The following is a 22,640-nucleotide window of genomic DNA, read 5'->3' on the forward strand; positions in this document are numbered from 1 at the left end:
TGTAAAGGCCCCTTTATACGTACGCTTTTGCACGCGCGATAGCTGTAAACAACTTCAGAACCGCCTTCAAGAGTGTGCGTAGGCGAAAAAAATGTGAGGTTAGGAATGCGCGCAGGAACTGGTCATTCCAGAGTTCAATCGCGAAATCAAAATCGTACATCTAAAGGCAAACCCACCCTACGGGCAAATACGGTGCGAATCCCTCGTCTTCCTTCATTATCGTTCAAAAAAAAAGAGATGTATACAATATAAATAATTTTTTTCAGCGATAATATTTATTGAAAATTTTTTTCATAGTCTTTTGACAATTTTTCTCTCTTTTTCCAACGAATTGTTTTTTTAAAGACATGATAAATTAGTTTCAAGTGCTGTAATTACATTTATTAGGTTATTGTAATAATTTTCGAACTTTGATTGGTTCCTTTATCTACTAACATTATTATATCAGATTTATAGATATGTTAAATTACTATTATTATTTTGATAACTTCGCAAGCTTACATTCACCCTCAGGCTGTGGGAAAAATTTTAAATAGTTTAACTAGGGGCTCTTAACCTATAATTTCTTTTTAAAGAAAATAAGAATATAATTGTTTTTTTAATAGAAAAAAGTATTTTTTCAGTTAAAAAGATCAGTTTCAAAATTTGAAATTAACGATAGAAATATGTACGCATAATTAATGCAAAATAATGCGAGAATTGATGAAAGAAATTAATAAAAATCCAGAATTGAAAAAAGAAATAATTTCAGAATAGATGAAAGCCTTTCAATAACTTGAAGCCGCTTTTTTGATTTGGCACTGGTTCCATTCCTGTTCACTCACCAGTTAAGACGCCTACCACTGGCTACAGAAATTAAAAAAAAAAAACATTTTATTAATTAGAAATTTATTCAATACGCATATTTTTAAAATTGGAAATATATCTGGGGCACACAAAGTTGATGTTTTTAAGTCGCTGCTAAAAAGGTTAAGAACATCTGATTTGATAGTATAAATTTGACTTCAACATACTAGAAAAAAAATTAATAGGGATTTGAGGTTGCTTAAAAAAACTTCCATTATCTGAATGTCTGAAAGTTAACAATAGTGCTGTTTGAAAAGAAGCCCCCTATCATTAGATCCAGCCAACTCTTCATTCATAGCAGGTGTTCAGTGGACAATGTGCTGTACTTTTCCATGATAAGATCACAAAAGATGCCCAAGGTCAAGTGATGTTCAAAATACCAAGTAAAAATGATGTTTCGTGTTATAAGATTATCGCCGATTTTATTTAAAACCAAAAAACCATCCAATATCATGAATGATATCCAACTAAAAACGTATTGCTATTCGCAATTTTAATTTTATTGTCATAGCATGACACAACGGAATGTTTTATACGGATAAGAATAAGTGTATATAGTAGTTAAAAATTTGAAAAAAATTATGCTTCAATTTATGTTATTTTTTGTATTGTTATGAACTTCTTATGCTCGACAACATTAAACTGAAATGATTTTTTGAGGATATGAATTCAACCGAGAGAAATTTATCAAAAATTTCTTTAAAATATCTGAAATAAAGCCCTACGAAATAATACCATAATTTCAAAAAAGTGCAGTGAAACCTCGATATAACGATACTCAGTGGACCAAGAAAAAAATATTGTTGTAGAGAGATTATCGTTATATCCGGAGGCAGCGGTTTAACATTAGAGTATAGACATTTCCAAAAAATATTTGAAGATATATCATTGTAGAAAGATTTATCATTATATCGAGAATTGTTGTAGTGAGGTTTCAATGTAATAATTTTTATCTATTTTTCTGGCTGGTAGTATTAAAAGAACATCGGCTACACACAGAGTCAATAATTGATGGAAGGAAAATAATTCGGTAAATTATAATATTAAGTATATAAACAATTAAATTCAGAAAATGTAGTTAGCTAATTACAGAAATTAAATTATTTCAATTAATAATTATTGAAATTATTTTTAAAAACGAATAATCCACGTAGTAATATATAATAAGCTTTTGAAATCTATATTTTTTCCACGCAAACGACAGCCGATTTCGATCTGCCAACAGGGAAAAAACTTTTGCCAGGGAGGAACGTGGAGTGTTGTGCTTCCTCGAAAGTCCACACGCCACGCAAAAGCGTATGAATTTCGCCACACGCTTCCCTTTACACACACAATTCTGGAGGGGGCTTCTTTCGTGCAGGAAAGAGCGCGCGCAAGAATGTGTCTCTTTTTAACAGCGCGCTCTGGATCGCCGCATTCCTAACCGCCCTCCAATCCTTCGCGTAAGAACGTCCCGCTCCGCGCATGCGGGGAAGATTGTACGTGTAAAGGGGCCTTAATTCGCATTACACCGCTTATATCACCGTTGCTTAAATCTTGAGTATTCTTATATTATTCTCCTGAAAATTTAAAAGAAAAAACGTAACTTTTCACTTTTTTTGAAAAAGTTTTTTCTTTTGTTTTTCATATCAAAGTAAAGCAGATATAGAAAGAGAGTCCAACTCTTTAAAAGTTGTCTAAAAGAAAAGAACCGAAATACTGTATATCAATGTTTGTCAAACCATGCGTCACAACTCTTAGGGGCATCACCAACCTTTGTCAAGGGCGTCGCGGCAAGCTGTCGACATTGCTGCTGATTGCCTATTTAGTGTTTTGAAGGGGTGTTTTTTCTCAACTATTTTAGGCAGGGCAGCAACTTTGGAGTTCTGTTGACCCGGGTGCTGGACCAAAGGGGGCGCAAATTTCACACTTCAAACTCTCCTCAACATTGGAAGAGCGCCTAAATGTGTGCTTGCCCCGGCTGACCAAGCATCTGGTTTCATCCTGTTATACAGTCTATCATCAAAGTTTAGAGCTTTTTAAATGACAATATGCAATGAAAACTATTACAGCAATACATTTTTGTAATCCACAATAATTACATGGATTCAATGTATAGAAATGATCATTTACCAAACATTTGGCGTTTTAGTTGAAGTGAAAATGTCGAGAAATTTAAGTTTTTACAACATATAAATGTCCTGTTGTCACCTTTTTTGCTCCCGACCTCCTCTGAGAGAGACTCCGGTCATAATCGTACAGTTTTTGTCCACTTACTGTTCACTTTGAGACCCAACTCCATCTGAAACGCCCATACTATAGACAGTGTTATTCAAGTTCTTTGAACTAACAATATTCTGGGTCGACGAAGTAGAAGTACCTACAGTAGGGGGAATCATACTTATTATATTTTTTACCTTGGTGGAGTGAGATTATCGTGTAAGTTCCGAATTTTGCCCACACACGATTCAATCATCACTTTCATATTTGTAGCAATTTCAGACTTCAATGTGATTCAAACAGTTCATTAAGTTCACTTTTAGTTATAAACGAGCAGAAATTTTTGTGATCGGTGAATTCTCGTTATTCAGACCTAAATCGTCACGCAACTTGGTAAACATGTCTGTGATCTCAGCTTTGGTGATCCAATTTGACGTATCTGGAATGTTGCTTTGCTGTATCGATGATAATTCCGCTCTTTGAGAATTTTTTCGATTTCCACAAATCCTACGTGCATTGGCCAATGTGATTCGATTGCCACACTTGAAATCCAAAATTTTTTTTGTTCCTGTTTAAAGAAATCGCATGATCTGTCACTTGCGGCGTGCTCTTCCATGCAATTACTACATTTCAATTTTTGAGAAACAAGTTTCGGTGGGATGGTTTTTTGAAAATTTTCCACACACAACAATAGCAGCGGAACAATGCTTCATTGCATGTGTATATTTGTGGCATTTTCAGGATTATCAATAAACAGTTTTATATTGTGGCATTCAAGCCATAAAATTATTTTTTCTGGGAGGTAATGGCCCAACGATTGAATGAGTATTGTGGTTGTTGGCTTACCTTTATACTTGAAACGACGTAAAGTGTATACGGCAGGACTGCACATAGTAAATAAATATAAAAAAACTTTTCTCTCTCAACAACAAGCGCGGCCATTCATCAGCGCGTTCCAAAACCAACTAACTGTATACTTGACGACTTTGATCCTGAGATCGGCTTTGACTTATTCTCAACAGGTAGTCCCCGTCCCCCCCGCCAGCGATAGCGAGAGAACTACACTTGCAGGGTAACTGCAGGGTGAACCTGACCCGTCTGCCCGAGCGGGTGGTCATAAAAGGTTGGTCCTTGTCACTGTGAGTTTGTTGACTTTTTGAAGTTGTTGCCTAATGATGCTTGGAAATTGTTGTTGTTGTTGCTTGCTGATGCTTTGAAGTTGTTTTTGCTTTTTGATCATCGGAAGGCTTGTGGGCATTGAAGGGCAGGTTATCACCGCAGATGTAAGCCGGTTTGACTCTGTCTATGCTTACAGATACTGGTCGACCTTTTATTAGTATTTGGAAGACTTCTCCGATCTTGACAGCACCTGGTAAGGTCCCTCGGACGGAGTTTCTAGACCTTTCTTCACTCTGTCCGTGCGGAGGAAAACATATGAGCAAGACAACAGGTCCTTGCTGACAAAAACAGCGCGTTTTCAGTGGCAAACAGTCTGTCTTGGGCTTAAATTTTCCGTGGTGGTGTTTAACTGATCAACAAAGCTTAATGGATCTGGGTGATTATGACTAGGTACGAAAAACTCTCCTGCAAGTCGTGTAGGTGCACCATACACCATTTCCGCGTATGTAGCTTGCAAGTCCTCCTTCCAAGCAGCTCGAAAACCCAATAGCAAGGGCGTAGCCCCCCCCCCCCCCCCGAAATGTGAGAAAATGACCGAAAAAAGGGAAAAAGATGGCCAAATCCATTGTTCTGTCACTTTGGTCCCCCCCCCCCGAAATGAAAGTGGTCCCCCCCCCCCGAACGAAATTTCTGGCTACGCCCCTGCCCAATAGAATCGTAGGAAGTACTGTTACCCAGCGGTTAGTTGCATGAGCCTTGATAGCAGACTTAACGTAGATAGAAGACTTAGATGGAAGCGTTCTACTTGACCATTTGCTTCTGGATGGTATGATGTGGTGCTCTGGCGATTGGCTCCCAAGAACTTGGTTAGAGCCTTGAACAAAAAGGACTCAAACTGGACACCTTGATCTGAGCTGATTCTGCTAGGTGAACCGAACCGCGCAACCCATCCAGCATAGCAAACCTTTGCGGCGGGTCACCAAAGACTGTGGCCAACAGTCGCCAAGTGCGGGGACTGCGCGAGAGGATTTTTGTGACTCGACTCAGACCTGAAGATAATGCTGATTCAACATGTTCTCGATGATACAATAAAAGTAGTCATGTCAGCAGAGCTATCCGGCATAGGGAAAGCTTCAGGCCATTTAGAGAAGCGATCCACACAGGTGAGGCAATATTTGTATCCTTCTGATGGAGGCAAAGGACCTACAATATTAATGTGGACGTTTTCAAACCTAGCATCAGGTGGTGAAAATTCCCCATGTGGGATCTTTGTATGCCGACTCACTTTAGCCTTCTGACAGTTAATGCATGTACAGTACCCACAACTTTTAACCGAACGATGGCGATATCTTGAGTTGTATTTATTGTAAAAAAAAAAAAGGTAGCATTCTTCTTCGTTTAAGATCTTCCATAAGTGTACTAAGTTAATTTTTTTTTAAGGGGCCATCTAGATGGTGAAACAAGATCCAACTTTTGAAAGTTCAATAATAACCCCATTTTTTTCTTCCATATTTGGATTTAGAATCTTAAGAAATGCCGAAATACCAAATTTCATCAATTGCGAACAAACAGTTAGTGAAATATAAATTATTTAAAAACGAGTGCCGTAATGTTAAACAGAAACATTGTTTTTGAGCATAATTGCTGAAATAATATAGGTATCTCATTAATTTTTATTTTACATGATAGATTCTAACGGGACAAACATAATTTTGTTACTCATTTTGAATTTGGTTTTTTTAAAATATGAGTTATGAATTATTAAAGCATATTTAAAATTTTTTTGAATAGAAACATACATTAATTTTTACTTCATTCGAATCGGCACAGTTCAAAACCCAACACATTTAATTTTCATTCCAATCTGACCCCTATTTCGTGAGATATGAGCAATTATATGAAAATGACCACTTTTAGGGACCATATACTGAATATAAATTTGCTTCATATTTAAACATTTTCGTCTAATTTATCATGAGAAATTAGACGAAAATGTTTAAATATGAAGCTCATAACTTTACTGAAATGGGTAATGTTTTAAGTATACGGTGATATAATAAATAAGTCATCCATCCAGTTTTTTTTTCAAACATTTTTTTTTCTTTTTAAGTATTCGAGTAAACAAATAAACAACGAAATTTTGAAATTTTTAACTATTTCAGAAATTTGTTGCATTCCTCACACAATATTCATGACCTGAAATGGTAAATATAATAACATGCAAAGAATTCACAAATTAATACCATACAATTAGATTGATGTTAATATTCATGAAGATAATAATCAATAAATAACGGTTCTCCCAATAGCGTAAATCATCTTAGTGTGCGCCAAGTTTAGGGTAGTGGCTATTGGTGGAGTCGTCTCTGCTAAAACCACGGCATTTCGTTTCATCCGTATTTTTTTAGCATTATTAAAAATTGAAGAATTGCAAAATGAAACAAAATTATAATATAAAATACTGAATGAATGAACGCCAGAACTTTGCCACTGGACTTATCCCGTTGCTGAGATCTCTTCCAGCTCATCTTCGTGGCAGAGTCTGGAATATAATATAAAATACTGCAATGTCCAACGGAAAATTCTTATATTTTTTTTCTGAATTGATGAAATTGTTGTCACAAACAATTGCTTTGTGACACATCATTTGAAATAATTATGGTATAAATATTCGTTCAATCTCGGATATAAAGTCACTAAAATGAAGAGTAATTAAAAAAAGTTTGTTTTTCACCTCCATAAAATAGAAACTATTTTTTAGAAGCGCTAAATCCAAGCACTCGCGTAGCATATGGAGTATTTATCGTTCGAAACTTGTTTGGTGTGTGTTTTTTCCCCCTGCAATCAACCTTGAGAAATTCAGTTTCTCAATGTTGAGAGCGTCCCCAAACACATTCCACTCATATCTCTCTCATTTTTATACTTACGGCGATGAAATTTTATTTTTAGGATAAGTGCAATGCGATAAAGCAGATAAGATGGAAAACATTAGGGTTTACATTGAAAATTTTGAAGTTTGAACAATAATAAATATGTAGATTACCCCTCATCAAGACGAATTACACATAATCGGGTAGAATATCACAAACCATAATTTTTGGTGGAAACCGCTTCATTCTACAACTTTCAGAATGCAAGATATCGCCATCGTTCGGTTAAAAGTTGTGGGTACTGTACGTGCCCAATTGGTCACGTCAGCCTTCAGTGCGGGCCACACGAAACGCTCTTGAACTAGTTTCACAGAGGCCTTCACTCCAGGATGTGACAGTCCATGCACAAGGCAGTAAAGATGTCCCTACGCATCGAGAATGGAACCAGCGGTCGAATGCGACCTGTAGAGACGTCACAGTACAGCTGAAGCTTTGACTCATCAACTGGAAGAGAGTGGATCTTCAAGGAAGTAGATGAAGGATTAGTGAGTAGTTGCTGAATATCCTCATCTTTGAGTTGTTCCTCTGCCATTCGTTTGAAGTCGGTGGAAGATGGTGTCTCCATGGTAGTTGCTGGATATCCGAGACAATGCATATGCCACAACATTTTTTGCATCCTTGACGTGTCGGATGTCAGTGGTAAACTCACCAATGAAATCGAGGTGTCGAAGCTGACGAGGTGAGCACTTGTCAGCACTTGTCTGGCTGAAGGCGTATGTGAAAGGCTTCATCCGTGTACAGGACGAATGGATGGCCTTCAACCATGTGCCTGAAGTATTTGACAGAAAAGTAAGCTGCCAACAGCTCTCGATCATAGGCACTGTAATTCTTTTGTGCAGGAGATAACTTCTTGGAGTAGAACCCAAGTGGCTTCCTAGATCCTGACACACGTTGTTGCAAAGTTGCGCCCATGGCAACATCGGAAGCATCTATCACAATAGCCAAAGATGCTCCTGCCACTGGAAACGCCAAAGTTGTTGCATCTGCCAGATCCCGCTTAGACTTCAGGAATGCTTCATCGGCTTCTTTGGTCCAAGCGATCTTCCTCTTATCGTTTGTCTTGGCACCCTTGAGAAATTTATGCAGGAGTGCCTGCGTCTCTGTTGTTTTTGGAACGAAACGAAGATAAAAATTGGGGAGGGCCAAAAATCGTTGGAGCTATTTGATTGTATCTGGCTTTGGGTATTCTGCGTTGACCGACATCTTCTCTGGAAGAGGTGCAATGCCGGTTGCAGAGATCATATGACCCAAAAATCGAACTGATGGTTGCCCCAGAACACATTTGGTAGCGTTGAGGCAAACTGCAAATTCGGAAAAGCGTTTGAATACTTGGCGCAAATGTTCCTTGTGCTCTTCAGCGTTTGTAGATGCCACGAGAACATCGTCGAAATACGGTACACAAAAGGTGAAACCATGCAACACCATACGTATGAATCTCTGGAATGTTGCAGCTGCATTCGACAGTCCGAAAGGCATGAAGAGGAATTCTCAAACAGCCCGAATGGTGTTGTTACGGCTGTTTTCGGAATATCCTCTTGTCTCACAGGGATTTAATGAAAAGCTTTTGCGAGATCTAGGGTGGAAAATATTTGTTTCCCCTGTAGCACCTGGAGACAGTCCTGAATGTGCGGAACGCGATATCTGTCAGGGATAGTTGCAGCATTCAGTCTCCTGTAGTTGCTGCATGGTCTCCAATCTCCGTTGCACTTGGGTACCATGTGCAGTGGGCTTGCCCAGCAACTTTAAGATGGTCTGCAGACTCCTTGGGCAACTAGATGATCATGGTACAAATTTGTCGCAGCTCCAATTCGTCTCGTTACAAGTTTTCCGCCCTGTCAATTTGTCGTGACGTCAATTTATCGCAGAATCAATTCATCGAACCTTCGATTCTTCACTGTTCATGTTCCACGCGAGCTTGTGTGTATGTTTTTGTCTTACACGTGAAATAAGAAACATGAACAAAAGTGTACTTGCAGTTTACTAAAAATAATTTCATTGCGGAAAGGTTATCAAAATTAAAATTACAATACATCAATTACATTTAAAACTGTAACTGCATATAAAAATTTAATTATATTTGAAAATTCAGTTATAAAAATTTGAAATGTTAAATAATTGATTTTTGCTGTGACAAAATTTCAATATCATATGGAAAAATTTCGGTTTGTATCATATTCCCCAAATTAAACAAAGACCCTCTATTTAACTGTAAACTTCTATCTGCCCCATGGGCTCGACAATCCCCCCCCCCTCCGAGAGTTATCAACATTCACCATTACAGTATCGCCATAAGGACCTGAAATATTTAATTAATTAATAATTCAATTAAATTAATATTTAATTTTCACCGTATAAGCCGCACTTCCCGCTTTTGTTGGGATTTCTATTTTTCACAGCGAAGGGAGTTGGGTGCAAATCAAGTGTAGAAATGTACAGTGCTTATGAATGACGATTCGATGAAGTTTTTATATTGCCCACAGGATGAGCACCGACAAAACCCATGTAATCACCAAAAAGAAAGATGACTATGGGTCAGTCACATAGATATACATAATATAACCATTAATCTTATGTTTATAATCAGTCACATCTTTGGCTGGCTTGTTTGAATATTTTCACAGTTTCCATTAGCGTCTAAGCTTTTGGTACCAGGTTGATGTGCTTGGTCTACTTATTTCTGTTGGTAAAAACATGGAATATTGCAAAACCGAACGTAGAAATGATATGTTGGTTTGCGTGTGTGTTTAAAAGTTTTTCTACCATAATTCATGTTCCGAAATTAGGAAAACTTTTAATGTAATTGAAAATGAATTAGCTTATTATTAATTTTCTTTGAGTTTTTTGTTGTATCTTAAAGAGAGATACGGGTTATATGGATGACAAAAAATAATGTAGTACTTTTTAAATTAAATTGTTTGAATTCAATTTAAATTGCAATAAATTGAAATTTTGTCCTACGTATCGTTTAAAAAAAAAAAAAATTATGATAGTTTCAAATAGCATCACTTGTTATTCTATTAATCATCATCTGGCTTTTTATTTCGATATTCAAGTTATATAAGTGTTTAAATTAAATGTTACTCAAAGGCACTGAAAATAAATAAAGGTTTAGATATTTTGTGGAGTGTTTATATGTACGATACGAATTGTTTTTAAAATTAAAATTATCCTAATAAATGTAGGCTATAATCAGAGGCGGATTTATAGTTTTCCCACCTGTGGGATATTCAAACCTTGCCTCCCTTCTTCCTTTCTAATTCATGTTCTTGATCACCACTTACTCAATTTTGATTACACCCTTTCACTTGAACTTGTCCTCTTGGGATAAAGCCCGCATACCCCCACCCCACCCAGGAAATATACCTCTGAATATAATCTTATATTGGGGAGATATAGATGGCTTTTTTCTCAAACAGAGATATCAAGGGAACAGTTATTTTCCGGATATTGTGCTGAGGTGAGCTCGGAAAGAAAACTCATCACGTCTCCGCCGGGACTCGAACCCAGGCCCTCTTGCATACCGGGCAAGCATGCTACCATCTACACCACTGGAGACACATGAATCTGCCTTCCTAATTTCACGCACTGTGTCGTGAGGCGCTGAAGTAGAGGCATTAGTAGCCTCTCTTAACTTCACAGTGCGTGAAATTAGGAAGGCAGATTCATGTGTCTCCAGTGGTGTAGATGGTAGCATGCTTGCCCGGTATGTAAGAGGGCCTGGGTTCGAGTCCCGGCGGAGACGTGATGACTTTTCTTTCCGAGCTCACCTCAGCACAATATCCGGAAAATAACTGTTTCCTTGATAATCTTATATTGTCTGTTAATGTTGATTCACTTGTGTTGTAAGAAGAAATTTTTACTAATCGTTGACTGGAGCCGTATGAGTGTCGTGTACATGAAATTACATACAATGGGCTAATTAAAAGTCTGATTTCATTCTTTTTCCTTTAGAGTTGAAAAAAAAAATCAAAAATCGAATGACATTTGCAGTGGTGTCAGAGACAGGGATACTGTGGGTGCTTAGGGTACTTTATAGAATGGGTATGAGCGCCCAGAGAAATGATTCAGAAATAAAAATTTCCTACTTCAAGATCAAGACAAGAACCCACAAGTTCCAAACACTTCCGGCATCCTTGGCCAGTCAAAGGTGCCGACATGAAGGAAACATTTGAGGAGGAGGGGGGGGGGAGCTGAAAATCGCCATTCATTCCGTATATAAGGGACTCAAACCCGTACTCAGGAGGTGAAATGGTGCATTGCATTGTATATTCATGAGTTATTGGAATGCGGGGATTCAAATGGCATCAGCCCCCAGTTTCTGGTGCTTATGGTCGTAGTGTTTGAATATTATTTCGGTGTGATAATACAAAGTGATTTGAAATGTACATTGCATTACAAAAAAATAATTTGAAAATAAGACTTTTTGCAGCTGTTACACATAAAACTTAGATACATTGTCGATAAAAAAATTCCTTAAAGATATATTCTCTGCATTGATACATTTAATAGTGAATTACGGAAGTCGCGCGTGCTGGTGGGGGGGGGGGGGCCCACATTGATCGCAATTTATTATCTCGATGTGCACTCCCAACGCCCCTCGATGCAAGAAATTGAAATCCTTACAGAAAGCGGGAAGCGCGGCCTATACGATGGAAACTAAATTTTCAAAATTTATTTGATCTCAATTTATTATTTGGGTGAGCTCCCCAACGCCCCTCACTGCGAGAAATGGAAATCCCAACAAAAATGCGGCTTATATGGTAAAAATTAAATTTTAAAAATTTATTGGATCCCAATTTATTATCTTCTATTGGTGTACGTTCCAATGTCCCTCGATGACTTCAATGAGTACTTTCCTTTATTTGTTAAAAATTAAAACAGATGGGAAGGGGAAACATTTCCAATTAATGAGAAAAAAAATTATTTCCATTTTTTACGCCTAAATCAGCTACCCTATTTATAAGATCACAACAAACATATGAATTTTAAAGCAATTCAAATTTGTCGCGACCAATTGACATCGCGACGAAATGAGTCTGCGACAATTTGTACCGCGACGAGTTTGCAGCACGACAAATTGACACTGCGGCGAATTGACCTAGACCATAGTTTCCCAAACTTTTTGTTCCATCGCCCCCTTCAGATAAATTTTTCCCTCATCGCCCCCCAACTCAAGTGAACCCATAGGATCCTATGTCATACCCGTGGCTTCTATCGCCCCCTTGGCCCTTTCCATCGCCCACTTTGGGAAACACTGACCTAGACCCAACACTTACTTCCGCGCAACTCAATGGGTAGTAAATTTCTCATGGCGATAGACCTGAGTTGTGCTCGGTTTGAAGGAAAAGAACCAGAATCTATTTATTTAAAAAGGATATGACGTTTTGCAGGTGGTTTAGTGATTTCTACTATAAAACAGAAAGGATTAAAGGTAAAAGAGAATATTTTTTTTGTGAAACAGATAAGACTTCAAATAACAAATATATTTCAATATAGTTTTTGTCATTTATTTTTGAAGAAATATTGTAATATTTCCTATAGGATAAAAATATATTATTTTTTGAGTGAGTAATACACATGAGAGAAATACAACATAAATAACCCCAAAGTATAAAATGCACAACAGCTAGACTCGTTTCGGAACTATGTCAAGTTCCTTCTTCAGTAGCTTAGAAAAATGGAAAGATAGCAAGAACTCTCTCCATATAGCGGGAGTGGCTCGTTATTCAGGACAAAGAGCCAGAATGAAATGACAGGCCACGTGAGGAAGAGAAAAAAAATGAGTGAATCACAGATAAAGCTGCATTAAGAGTCAATGACGAGTTAAGTCATCACAGACGAGAATATGATAGTTATGATGATGGAGAAAAAACGTTTTGTAGAAACTGTTGCCACGAAATGCTGTAGATTCCCCAGTTGTCTGACCGACTCAGCAACTGGGGAATCTACAGCATTTCGTGCCAATGTGGATTATCATATAACTAAACTTAAATACAGTTTAAACGATCATAAAAGATACGAAACCAACCAAGAGCTAACTGCTCATCTATCACAAAAACATTGCTGGACCTTTTACCATAAATTCGACTTTTCATCAGCCAAAAGTATTCAGAAATGCTCTCACCTTTTGACTAAGACTTTTGCGTATCATTCCAAACCTATAAAAACTCTAACCAACTGGTCAACGACCTAACTAGCACACCACTCTTCTCAAAAACCTGGCAACAGTTTCTACAAAAAGTTTTTTCTCCACCATCATAACTATCATATTCTCGTCTGTAATTGACTCCACCATTTTTCTTCCTCCTACTTCTCACGTGGCCTGTCATTTCATTTTGGCTCTGTCCTGAGCAACGAGTAACTCAGTTAAATGGAGTTTTTGACACTTTTTTTCTATCTTTTCATTTTTCTAAGCTACTGAAGAAGGAACATGACATAGTTCTGAAACGGGTCTATCTTTTGTTCTCTTCATATTTTGGATTTATATACATTGTATTTCCCATGTGTAACTTAAATGAACCAAATTGCATTTGTTCAGTTTCTGTTATAGCTTGTTTTTAATGTTCATATGAAGTGTTAATGACGTGAGCTGTTCTCTTTACATGACAAGAATTTTTTCATTTTATTTCTTGTCTATACATTATTGTGGATAGTTATGTGAGAATATGTAGGAAGTTTGTGTGAACCTTTCAGGGTGGAATGAAAGCAGTTCTGTGGACCGATGTCTTCCAGTCCATATTGATGTGGTTTGCATTAATGTCTGTTATTGTGAAAGGATCCTTAGATCTTGGAGGATTTACATATATGATAGACATTGCAAGAGCTGGTGATCGGTTAAATTTCTTAGAGTATGCTATCTTTAATAATAATTCTTTAAAATACTTTAATTGGTTTCATTCAATACTTTAATTATGTCTACATAGAAATTGTTTTTCATTTTATTCAATAAAAGTGAAAATTCATTCTCTTTTCAGTTTGCGTCCGGATCCTACAATTAGATTCACGATGCTTACCACTTTGATCGGGGGTTTTATGTATGGTATGACCACCAATGGCGTGAATCAAACCCAGGTGCAAAGGCTACTCACTCTGAGTACTCTGAAAAGATCGCAGCTGTAAGCTTTTCACTTATTATAAGCAGTGGTATATTTAGGGCGGGAGGGGGGGGGAAACTAAGCGGGCTATAGCCCAGGGTGGTGAATTTTGAAGTATAGAAAGAGGGCAGAGAAAAACTTTTTTTTTTAAATTCACATTTCTTAAATGTGTGGAAGTGTCATGCTTCATTTCTATCGTAAATAATATATAATTAAGAGGGGGTGGTATCTTTTATGACCACAAAGAACAATTGCTCAATTTCAGCTCTCTTTGAAAGTGAAAAATGCAGAACATTCTACAACGCAGGTTTTCTGAATGCGAGGGGGAAAAAATATCCTATAATTTCAACGACCCCCGTCATATGAGGAATGTCCTGATGTACTATGAATAGACAGGACAATAAGAATCTTCTGCAACAAAGATTCTTTTATTGGCGCTGGTTGGGGCGTCAGAAACAGTGGAGGAGGGGGGGGGGATAGAAGTAGTGTTAAGTGGCTATAAATCGAAAATGGATGAATTCGATTAAAATACGATTTTTTTAAACTTGTTTGGGAACCGAAATGGGATGATGCTGGTCAATCCAGAACAACATCCATTTGCAATTTTTCCTAATTGGAATATAAAAGAATCTTAGGCGGGGTCACGCAATTTCGTTTTCTGGTCTTATAAGAACAGTTCTTCTCATGTGACGTTTTCCTGAAAACAAAAAAACAGGAACAAATGTGGAGCTTGTCCGAAACCACATTTTCATGAATTGTATACAGCAGCGGTTCTCAACTGGGGCTCCGTGTGCACTTCCCAGGGGCTCCGCGGTGACTCGAGGAAAATAAAATCAGAAAAAATTTGATAGATAAATAAAAAAAGAGGTCTACAGGGGTCAGCCATAAAAATTATACACAAATAGAACTCCTCTAGTTAAACAGGGATCCACCATACAAATTATATACTGAAAATTGCTCCGCGAGTTAAAAAAGGTTGAGAACCGCTGGTATACAGTATTACAAAACTACATTCGGTTATGAACGCAGGATTACAAAAAAGAAAAACGGAAAAGCTCCTCTTCATTATACGCATAGATATATATATATATATATATAAAGAGAGAGATCATAAAAACATACAAGACAGAAAGAAAAGAAGACTAAAGAATATTACTTAAATGTTGTTTTAATGTTACCCCTCTCTCTCTCAAATTACAGCGCTTAGTTAATTATCAAATAAAATGAACTGTTCAATATCTGTTACAAATACACAATTTATTACAGTTTTTTTTTAAAAAAATTAAACTCATTGCATAACCTATGAGCAAGAACCTGACGAAAACAAAGTAAGAAAATATCAAATACTAGCTGTAATACCCGGTGCTGCCCGGGTTATCTTCAAATACTGAGAGGATTGAAAAAGTGACAAACCATTACAGAGGCATGAACTATCATGCATAATACTACTTTACCAAACACCAACTCTGGCCATATCGCTATATCGCAATTTACTGCCATTAATGAGATGGGTTGGAAATGAAGGCGTTGTCTATCGGTGGTCGCCTCAAGTTCGTTAGGGAAAATATCATGCATAATACTGGCAGCATTAAAGAAGTGGCAAGCCATTGTAAAGGCATGCACATGTCTGATACGTATTGTTAGGGAACCACGGTAACCAAAGTAAACATTCCGAAAACCATTGTCAGGGCCGAGAAACCATTGTTGCCCTTCGGTTTTTTGCCCATTTCGAGAATTTGCCCACCTCTGATGAACTTTTAAAGTAGTCTACAGTTTAATCCTGGTCCTGTTTGGTATATATGCAAAATTTGGCGACGATCGGTCTAAAATTGTAGATTTGTATAAAGAACAAACAGACATACAGTACGCACAACTTCTTACCGAACGATGGTGATATTTTGGGTTCTATTTATTGTAATAAAAAAAAAAACATTCAAAAGGTAGCATTCTTCTTCGTTTAAGATCTTCCATAAGTGTACTAAGTTAATTTTTTCTTAAGGGGCCATCTACACTCATGTCCATAAATTAAAGATAATTCAGAATCACACGGAAATCGGAATCTAAAGTAAAAATTTCACCTGTAGAATTATCACACACATCTGCAAGAATGATATGCAAATTTCAGGAAGCCACCAGATGATGCCGATAATACGTCACAATGACGAGAGTGTAAGGGGGGTATATAAGGAATGGTGGCAAAGAAGTAAAATTGTTCACAAGAGTTCTGTAACGCGCTCAGTGCCATAAGCGAATAGTTATGACACAGAGGACGCATGTGGATGATTTTTTACGTGGTAGAATTATCGGCCGTCTGGAATGTGGGCGTACTCAGATGGAAGTATCCAAGGAACTTGGAATTGCCCAAAGTGTCATCTCTAGGCTTTGGCAACGATTCCAAGGTAACGGAAATGTCAGTAGATGTTACAGAAGACCGGCGAATGAAGACCGGTATTTGGCAATAACTGCCAAAAGAAGCAGACGGAGCACAGCATCCGACCTGTCTCGTCAGCTATCTGCAGCCACGGGTACCACAGTTTCAAGGCAAACCGTGTACAGATGTTTGGGAGATATTGGTCTATATGCTCGCAGGCCTGTCAGATGTGTTCCGCTCACGGCAACTCACTGTCGGCAGCAATTAGCCTGGAGTAGAGAACATACAATGTGGACATCGTCACAGTGGGCTTGTGTGATGTTTTCCGACGAGTCCAGGTTTAGCTTGCAGTCTGATTCATGTCGGACTTTCATATAAAGAATGCCAGGTACCCGTTACCACCAAGACAGCATAATTGAACGACACCGTTACGGTGGTGCAGCATTGCTCGTTTGGGGTGGAATTATACTGGGTTCCAGAACAGATCTGCATGTTCAAACCGGAACCATGAAAGCCCAAATTTATCGGGACATCATTCTGGAACAACGTGTACGTTTGTTTAGGGGTGCCATGGGCGCAGAATTTGTGTTTATGGATCCTCACCGAGCAAACATCGTAAACAAATGCCTTGAATCTGAGGATATAACCCGTATGGAATGGCCAGCATTCTCACCTGACTTGAATCCGATAGAGCATGTGTGGGACATGCTTGGCTGACGAGTTGCAGCCCGTCAACCACCTGCTACATGTGTACCGGAACTTCGGAGAGCATTGCTTGCTGAGTGGAGTGATCTTCCCCAAGATCAGATCGATAATTTGATACTCAGCATGCCTAGGCGTTGTATGGACTGTATTTCATCGCATGGGAGACATACAATGTATTAACCATCATACCAACCATGTAATAGTAAGTTTTTGTAAAGGAGATATTTTTTACAATTGCTCCAGGGAGCAAAAATCGCAGTTTTTATGAATGGTATCATACATACACCATCGTTTTTGTTCTTTATCTTATGTTTAATAAATGGGCTTTATGAATAAGTAACGTTTGTTTTGTTTCTGAACCTTTATTTGCCGGAGCTGGCATTATCCTTAATTTATGGACATGAGTGTTGATGTTGAAACAAGTTCCAACTTTTGAAAGTTCAATAGTAACCCCATTTTTTTTCTTCCATATTTGGATTTAGAATCTTAAGAAATGCTATGCTATACCAAAAAGTCATGGTACTCTATGACAATTATTTTTGATTTGAAAACTTCATTGCGTTATTTGGTGATGAATGTGTTGAAAAATTTATTTCGGAGGATAAGTTGGAATTCAACTTCATAGAATGATGGACGAGTTATCATAGAAATATCAATGTGGTGACACTCGATAATAATTTTCGACATTTGAAAATTTTATTTCTGATTTTATTTGATATCTTGAGTGATCAGAATGAAAAGAATATTTCGGTTGTAAATTAACAATTCGAAAGCAGAATTTCTGAGTGATAGAGGAAAAAAAACGATATCATTATAATTGATGATATAATTATTTTTGACAGAACTTTATTGATAGAATTATTTTACAGAATTATTTATGTAAAATTTGAGTAATGAATGGAAAAAAAAGTTCTCGGTTGAATAGGTTATCATTTAATTTCATAGTATAATGTTGGAATGATTGTAAATGTATGTCTCGATGGCCAATATTTCATTAATAAGTTTTTGCTCTCTCTGATATATCCAATCGTGCTTATTATAATTTTCAATACAAAATTGCAATCGATTTTTCTACAACCAATATACTAACATTGAATGTTAAGTTTTCATCTAGAACAATATTTTTCTTCTCTTTGATTATTCAACTAAACATATATACATAATAATGTGCACAAGTTGAGATTAATTGTCATCGAGTAAAACACGGTGGTGTTTTGATATTTTGACCATTATGCTATGAAATGAACTGCCACATTTCAACGGAAATATATATATTATCCTCGCTGATTAACCCCATAACGTATATTATAGTTTTCAGTTCAAAAGTATCAATGAGCTTCACTACACCGTTTTTGTTTTTATTCTTTTTTCAAATACAGATACAACGCCACAACAGGCAAAATGCCCAACAAAGTGTTGACCAAAACAATAGTTTGACCATTGCACTATGATATAAAATGTTAGCCTTTCATCCAAAACTAATTTTTTTTTCTTCTCATTAACCGTTTAAAGGCCGAACTATGAACAAAGTCACTTATTGTTTTGAAATTTGAGGTCTTTTTGCATGCATATACACTGGTGAAATAAATTAAGAGAATTTGCATATTTTATCGAATTTCATGAAAAGAACTGAACTGAATGTAAAACCACTGCTTCTAGACAAACATGCAAATCTTGTACGTCAAATACGTAAGCATACACGTGTGTGTAGGCAGAGCCAGTAGAGAAACAGGCTTTATAAGCGCACGTAAGTTAAGACTCATTTCGTTCGCTAGCACACCTCGGCGAATTTCTTGGTGTTATTTTGCAGCGATCGGTTAATTTCAAATTGTAACAGTAAAAATGAGCAACCACCAACGTTTAGATGATGGAATGAGGTGGCGAATTGTGGGGAAGCTAGAAGCAGGCCAATCTCAAGTCCAGATTGGTAGAGAGTTTAATTTAACACCCAGCGTCGTGTGTAACTTATGGAAACAGTTTCAAGATACCGGATCCATTGAGAGAAAGCCTGGGCAAGGTCGTCCAAGAGCCACGACTGCCAGAGAAGATCGCCATTTGTCGATTATAGTGAGGCGTAACAGGAGTGCTACAGCTTCTCAGCTCTCTCGTGTCTTGTATACAGCCACAGGAACCCGTGTATTAAGGGTGACTGTTTCCAAAAGACTTCAGGAGAGAGGGTTGTTTGCAAGAAGACCTGCTGTTTGCGTCCCACTCACTTCTACGGGCAGGAGAATCCATTTATCATGGTGCAGAGAGCATAGAGATTGGAGTATGGATCAATGGCCGACCGTTCTCTTCACTGATGAGTCCCATTCTCTTCACTGATGATAGGTTCAGCCTAAGCACCGATTCTCGCCATACGTTCATATGGAGAGAACCAGGGACCCGCTACCTACCCTCCAATGTCCACGAAATCAACCATTATGGCGGAGGAGGTTTAATGGTCTGGGCAGGCATCATGTTGGATGGCCACACACCTCTCCATGTCTTTGAAAGAGGCACTGTGACTGGTGTGAGGTATAGGGATGAGGTCTTGGAGCAGTATGTTCGTCTTTTCAGGGGTGCAGTTGGCCCTGAGTTCAGTTTAATGGACAATAACGCTAGGCCACATAGAGCTCTTCTGCTCGACGATTTTCTAGAGAGTGAGGATATTTGCCGAATGGATTGGCTAGCCAGATCTCCAGACCTTAACCCTATAGAGCATGTCTGGGACGCTCTGGGGAGGGCAATTGCAACTCGCAACCCCCCTCCGGGAACCATCCCGGGAATGAAAACAGCGTTGCTGAACGAGTGGGACCAATTGCCACAGAAAATGATAAACTGCCTTATTTCAAGTATGAAATCACGCTACGAGACCTGTATATCTGTAAGAGGGGACCATACCCCCCATTAACCCATTTTTTTGTTTATTCTGCAACCGCTGTTTCATACCTTACTCCAACGAGTGTTACGCACGATTATTGAATGGTTATTTGTTTTGTATTGTATCAATGTATGTACATATCAAATTTCATTAAAATCGGTACAGTAGTTCTAGAGATAATCGACCAAGTCTGCAAATTCTCTTAATTTCTAACACCAGTGTACATAGATCAAGTTGGAAATTTGAAGAAAAAAATTTTTTTTTTTGCTTTTCGCGATGTTCCATAAATTGAACATTGGCACTTGGGAAGAGGTGAAAGCGGAAACTCTGGTATTGCCTATATTCTCACAATTATTTATTTCTGGAGTACAGTTATCACACGAAATTTTCTATTTTCTGCTACAAATTCGAATTCGCAACACATACTGGATTTTTTAACATAAAAATGAGTGCAGAAAATTAAGTTTTTTTCTATAATGTCCATGACAAAAGAAGAAAAACATATATATTTGATGGACCTGTTTGTCATATTGGTAGCATTTATACATAGTGTTTTTGTTTTTGGCAAACCGCACACTGTCCTTGCTTCGTAGACACAATATAATGGCCATCAAATGACCTGACATCTTTTTTCCGTTGACAACGTGGACCTGGATGAATAATTAACCCCTCTCCTGATCGTAGAAGGTTCATTGTCACTTCTCTTCGGAATTCCAAATGCGAAATAAGATCTGCTTCTCACAACTCTGAATGAATTATCCAACGTGCTATAATGGTCATATGGCAAATCTTTTCGAATGGAATCCAGAGCTGAGGTTTTGATCGGATTCTAGAAAGAATTTTTTTTTAATCCTATGCAATAGTTTTTTTTTCCGGATTGTTCAAAACTGTCTTGCTTTTTCCTGAAACTTTAGTGTTGCACTTACGTTTTGCTCATTTTTTCTGCCCTACATCTTTTGAAGAACATGTTTCAGGAGTTTTCTTACAACCCATCCTCGTTGTTGCAAAATTACCTAGCATTTCACATACGTCAGTTGGAGCTGTTGATAATAGATCATTTTCAACAATATCATCTTCATCCATGATGTTCATTTTCATTAGCACGTAATTGGAATAGATTCCAATTACGTGCCTAATTAGAGGATGTAGATATATCTACATCCTCTAATTAGGAATCTGAAAGAGTTTCTAAATATCTTACAGCTTCTTCTAATGTGAGATATCTTTTTGATATGGTTACACTCAGCTGAACACAACAAGACTATCTAAGATTGTTGAACTCCGTTTGATTGATTAGTCTGCAGTTCGCTAAAACACACATTTCTAGGAATGCAAGAATAAAAAAGTACTCATCCAATATAAACAATCCACCCCAAAAAGTACATTCCTCTGTGTCATATTACCCAGAATTAGCCCTATACACATGTCGATGACAGCACCCTGGGGTTCGAACGGGAAAATCAAAGCAGCGCACTGCACATTAGATATCCTTAGAATCCCGCTCTCTTGAAAGGCCAATGTTCCATAAATGAAACATGCATTTTTGAACACGCGTAGCTCTTTAACGTTTAACAACACAAAGAAACTAATTGATTTACTTTGATTGATATATTAAGTGGTAGAAACACACGAAATAATTTTCAATTTACTTCAAAATTGAAATTTTGGCAAATTTTAATCGAAATGGGGAAAAAAATACCCAAAAAATGTCAAATTTCAAAATTCTGCCAAAATTTTTATATCAGCCTGAAGTTTCCTAATTTATTTCAAAAAATACCTTGAACTCTCCTCTATACACGATAAAAAAACTCGAAGTGTTTGAATCAATTTTTATCTGATATTTTTGTAAATAAAAACTATTTAATAGGTTAGGCCTTTAAACGGTTAATCAAATTTCAGCACACTGAATTTTTACGCTTTCGCTCTAACATGCGATGCTGAAATATTAAATGTTTTCTTTCCTTTGAAATAAATCGCAGAATAAAATTTTCAAATTAAAATTAATCATCGCCGAATACCGTCACACAGATATTTCAGCAAGTGCGTAACTTTGTGCTATGAAATAATATGTTAGCATTTTATCAGAAGTGATTCCGTCCGCCTTTTATTTGATCACTCAAATCATTGAATAAAACTTTTCCATTTTCTCTTGCTATCACTTCCTTGGCTTTCTTAAAACTGAAAATTACTATTATATTTCACTGTCTGTCTCATCTAAATTTTCTTTTCACATCTTTCTGACTATCAAAAAGGAAGTCCATGACATTCTTTTTTAATTATAACGTGATCTTCATGTTTTTTTCCTAAGAAATATGTACGTTCTGTTCAGTGAATTTGTTAGTTGATATCCTTGCCCGAACCGGGATTCGAACCCAGACCTGCACAGCCGAAGGCTAGCACGATAACCACTCGACTGCTAGGCGGCGAGAACAAGTTAAATTCATAATGATATTGATAATATACATACTTCACAAGACTTTCTATTAAACCCGTAGATATTCAAATCTTTTAGA

The 22,640-nt window shown here is 37.3% G+C and overlaps 1 protein-coding gene across 2 annotated transcripts in view; it reads left to right on the top strand.

The window, feature by feature from the left end:
- LOC149086554 (putative sodium-dependent multivitamin transporter) overlaps positions 1–22,640 on the top strand; it is a 268,467-nt gene that overhangs the window by 136,929 nt on the left and 108,898 nt on the right. For both annotated transcript variants that reach the window (XM_089256024.1, XM_089256025.1), the window contains exons 5-6: positions 13,788–13,942; positions 14,069–14,209. In XM_089256024.1, coding sequence (XP_089112150.1) covers positions 13,788–13,942; positions 14,069–14,209 — 296 coding nt within the window. The remainder of the gene's footprint in view (positions 1–13,787; positions 13,943–14,068; positions 14,210–22,640) is intronic.

The sequence above is a fragment of the Pholcus phalangioides genome, unplaced genomic scaffold (assembly GCF_987345545.1).
Source record: "Pholcus phalangioides strain wild (caught in Gottingen) unplaced genomic scaffold, Ppha-v1.0 ptg000004l_1, whole genome shotgun sequence".
NCBI classification, from domain to species: domain Eukaryota; kingdom Metazoa; phylum Arthropoda; class Arachnida; order Araneae; family Pholcidae; genus Pholcus; species Pholcus phalangioides.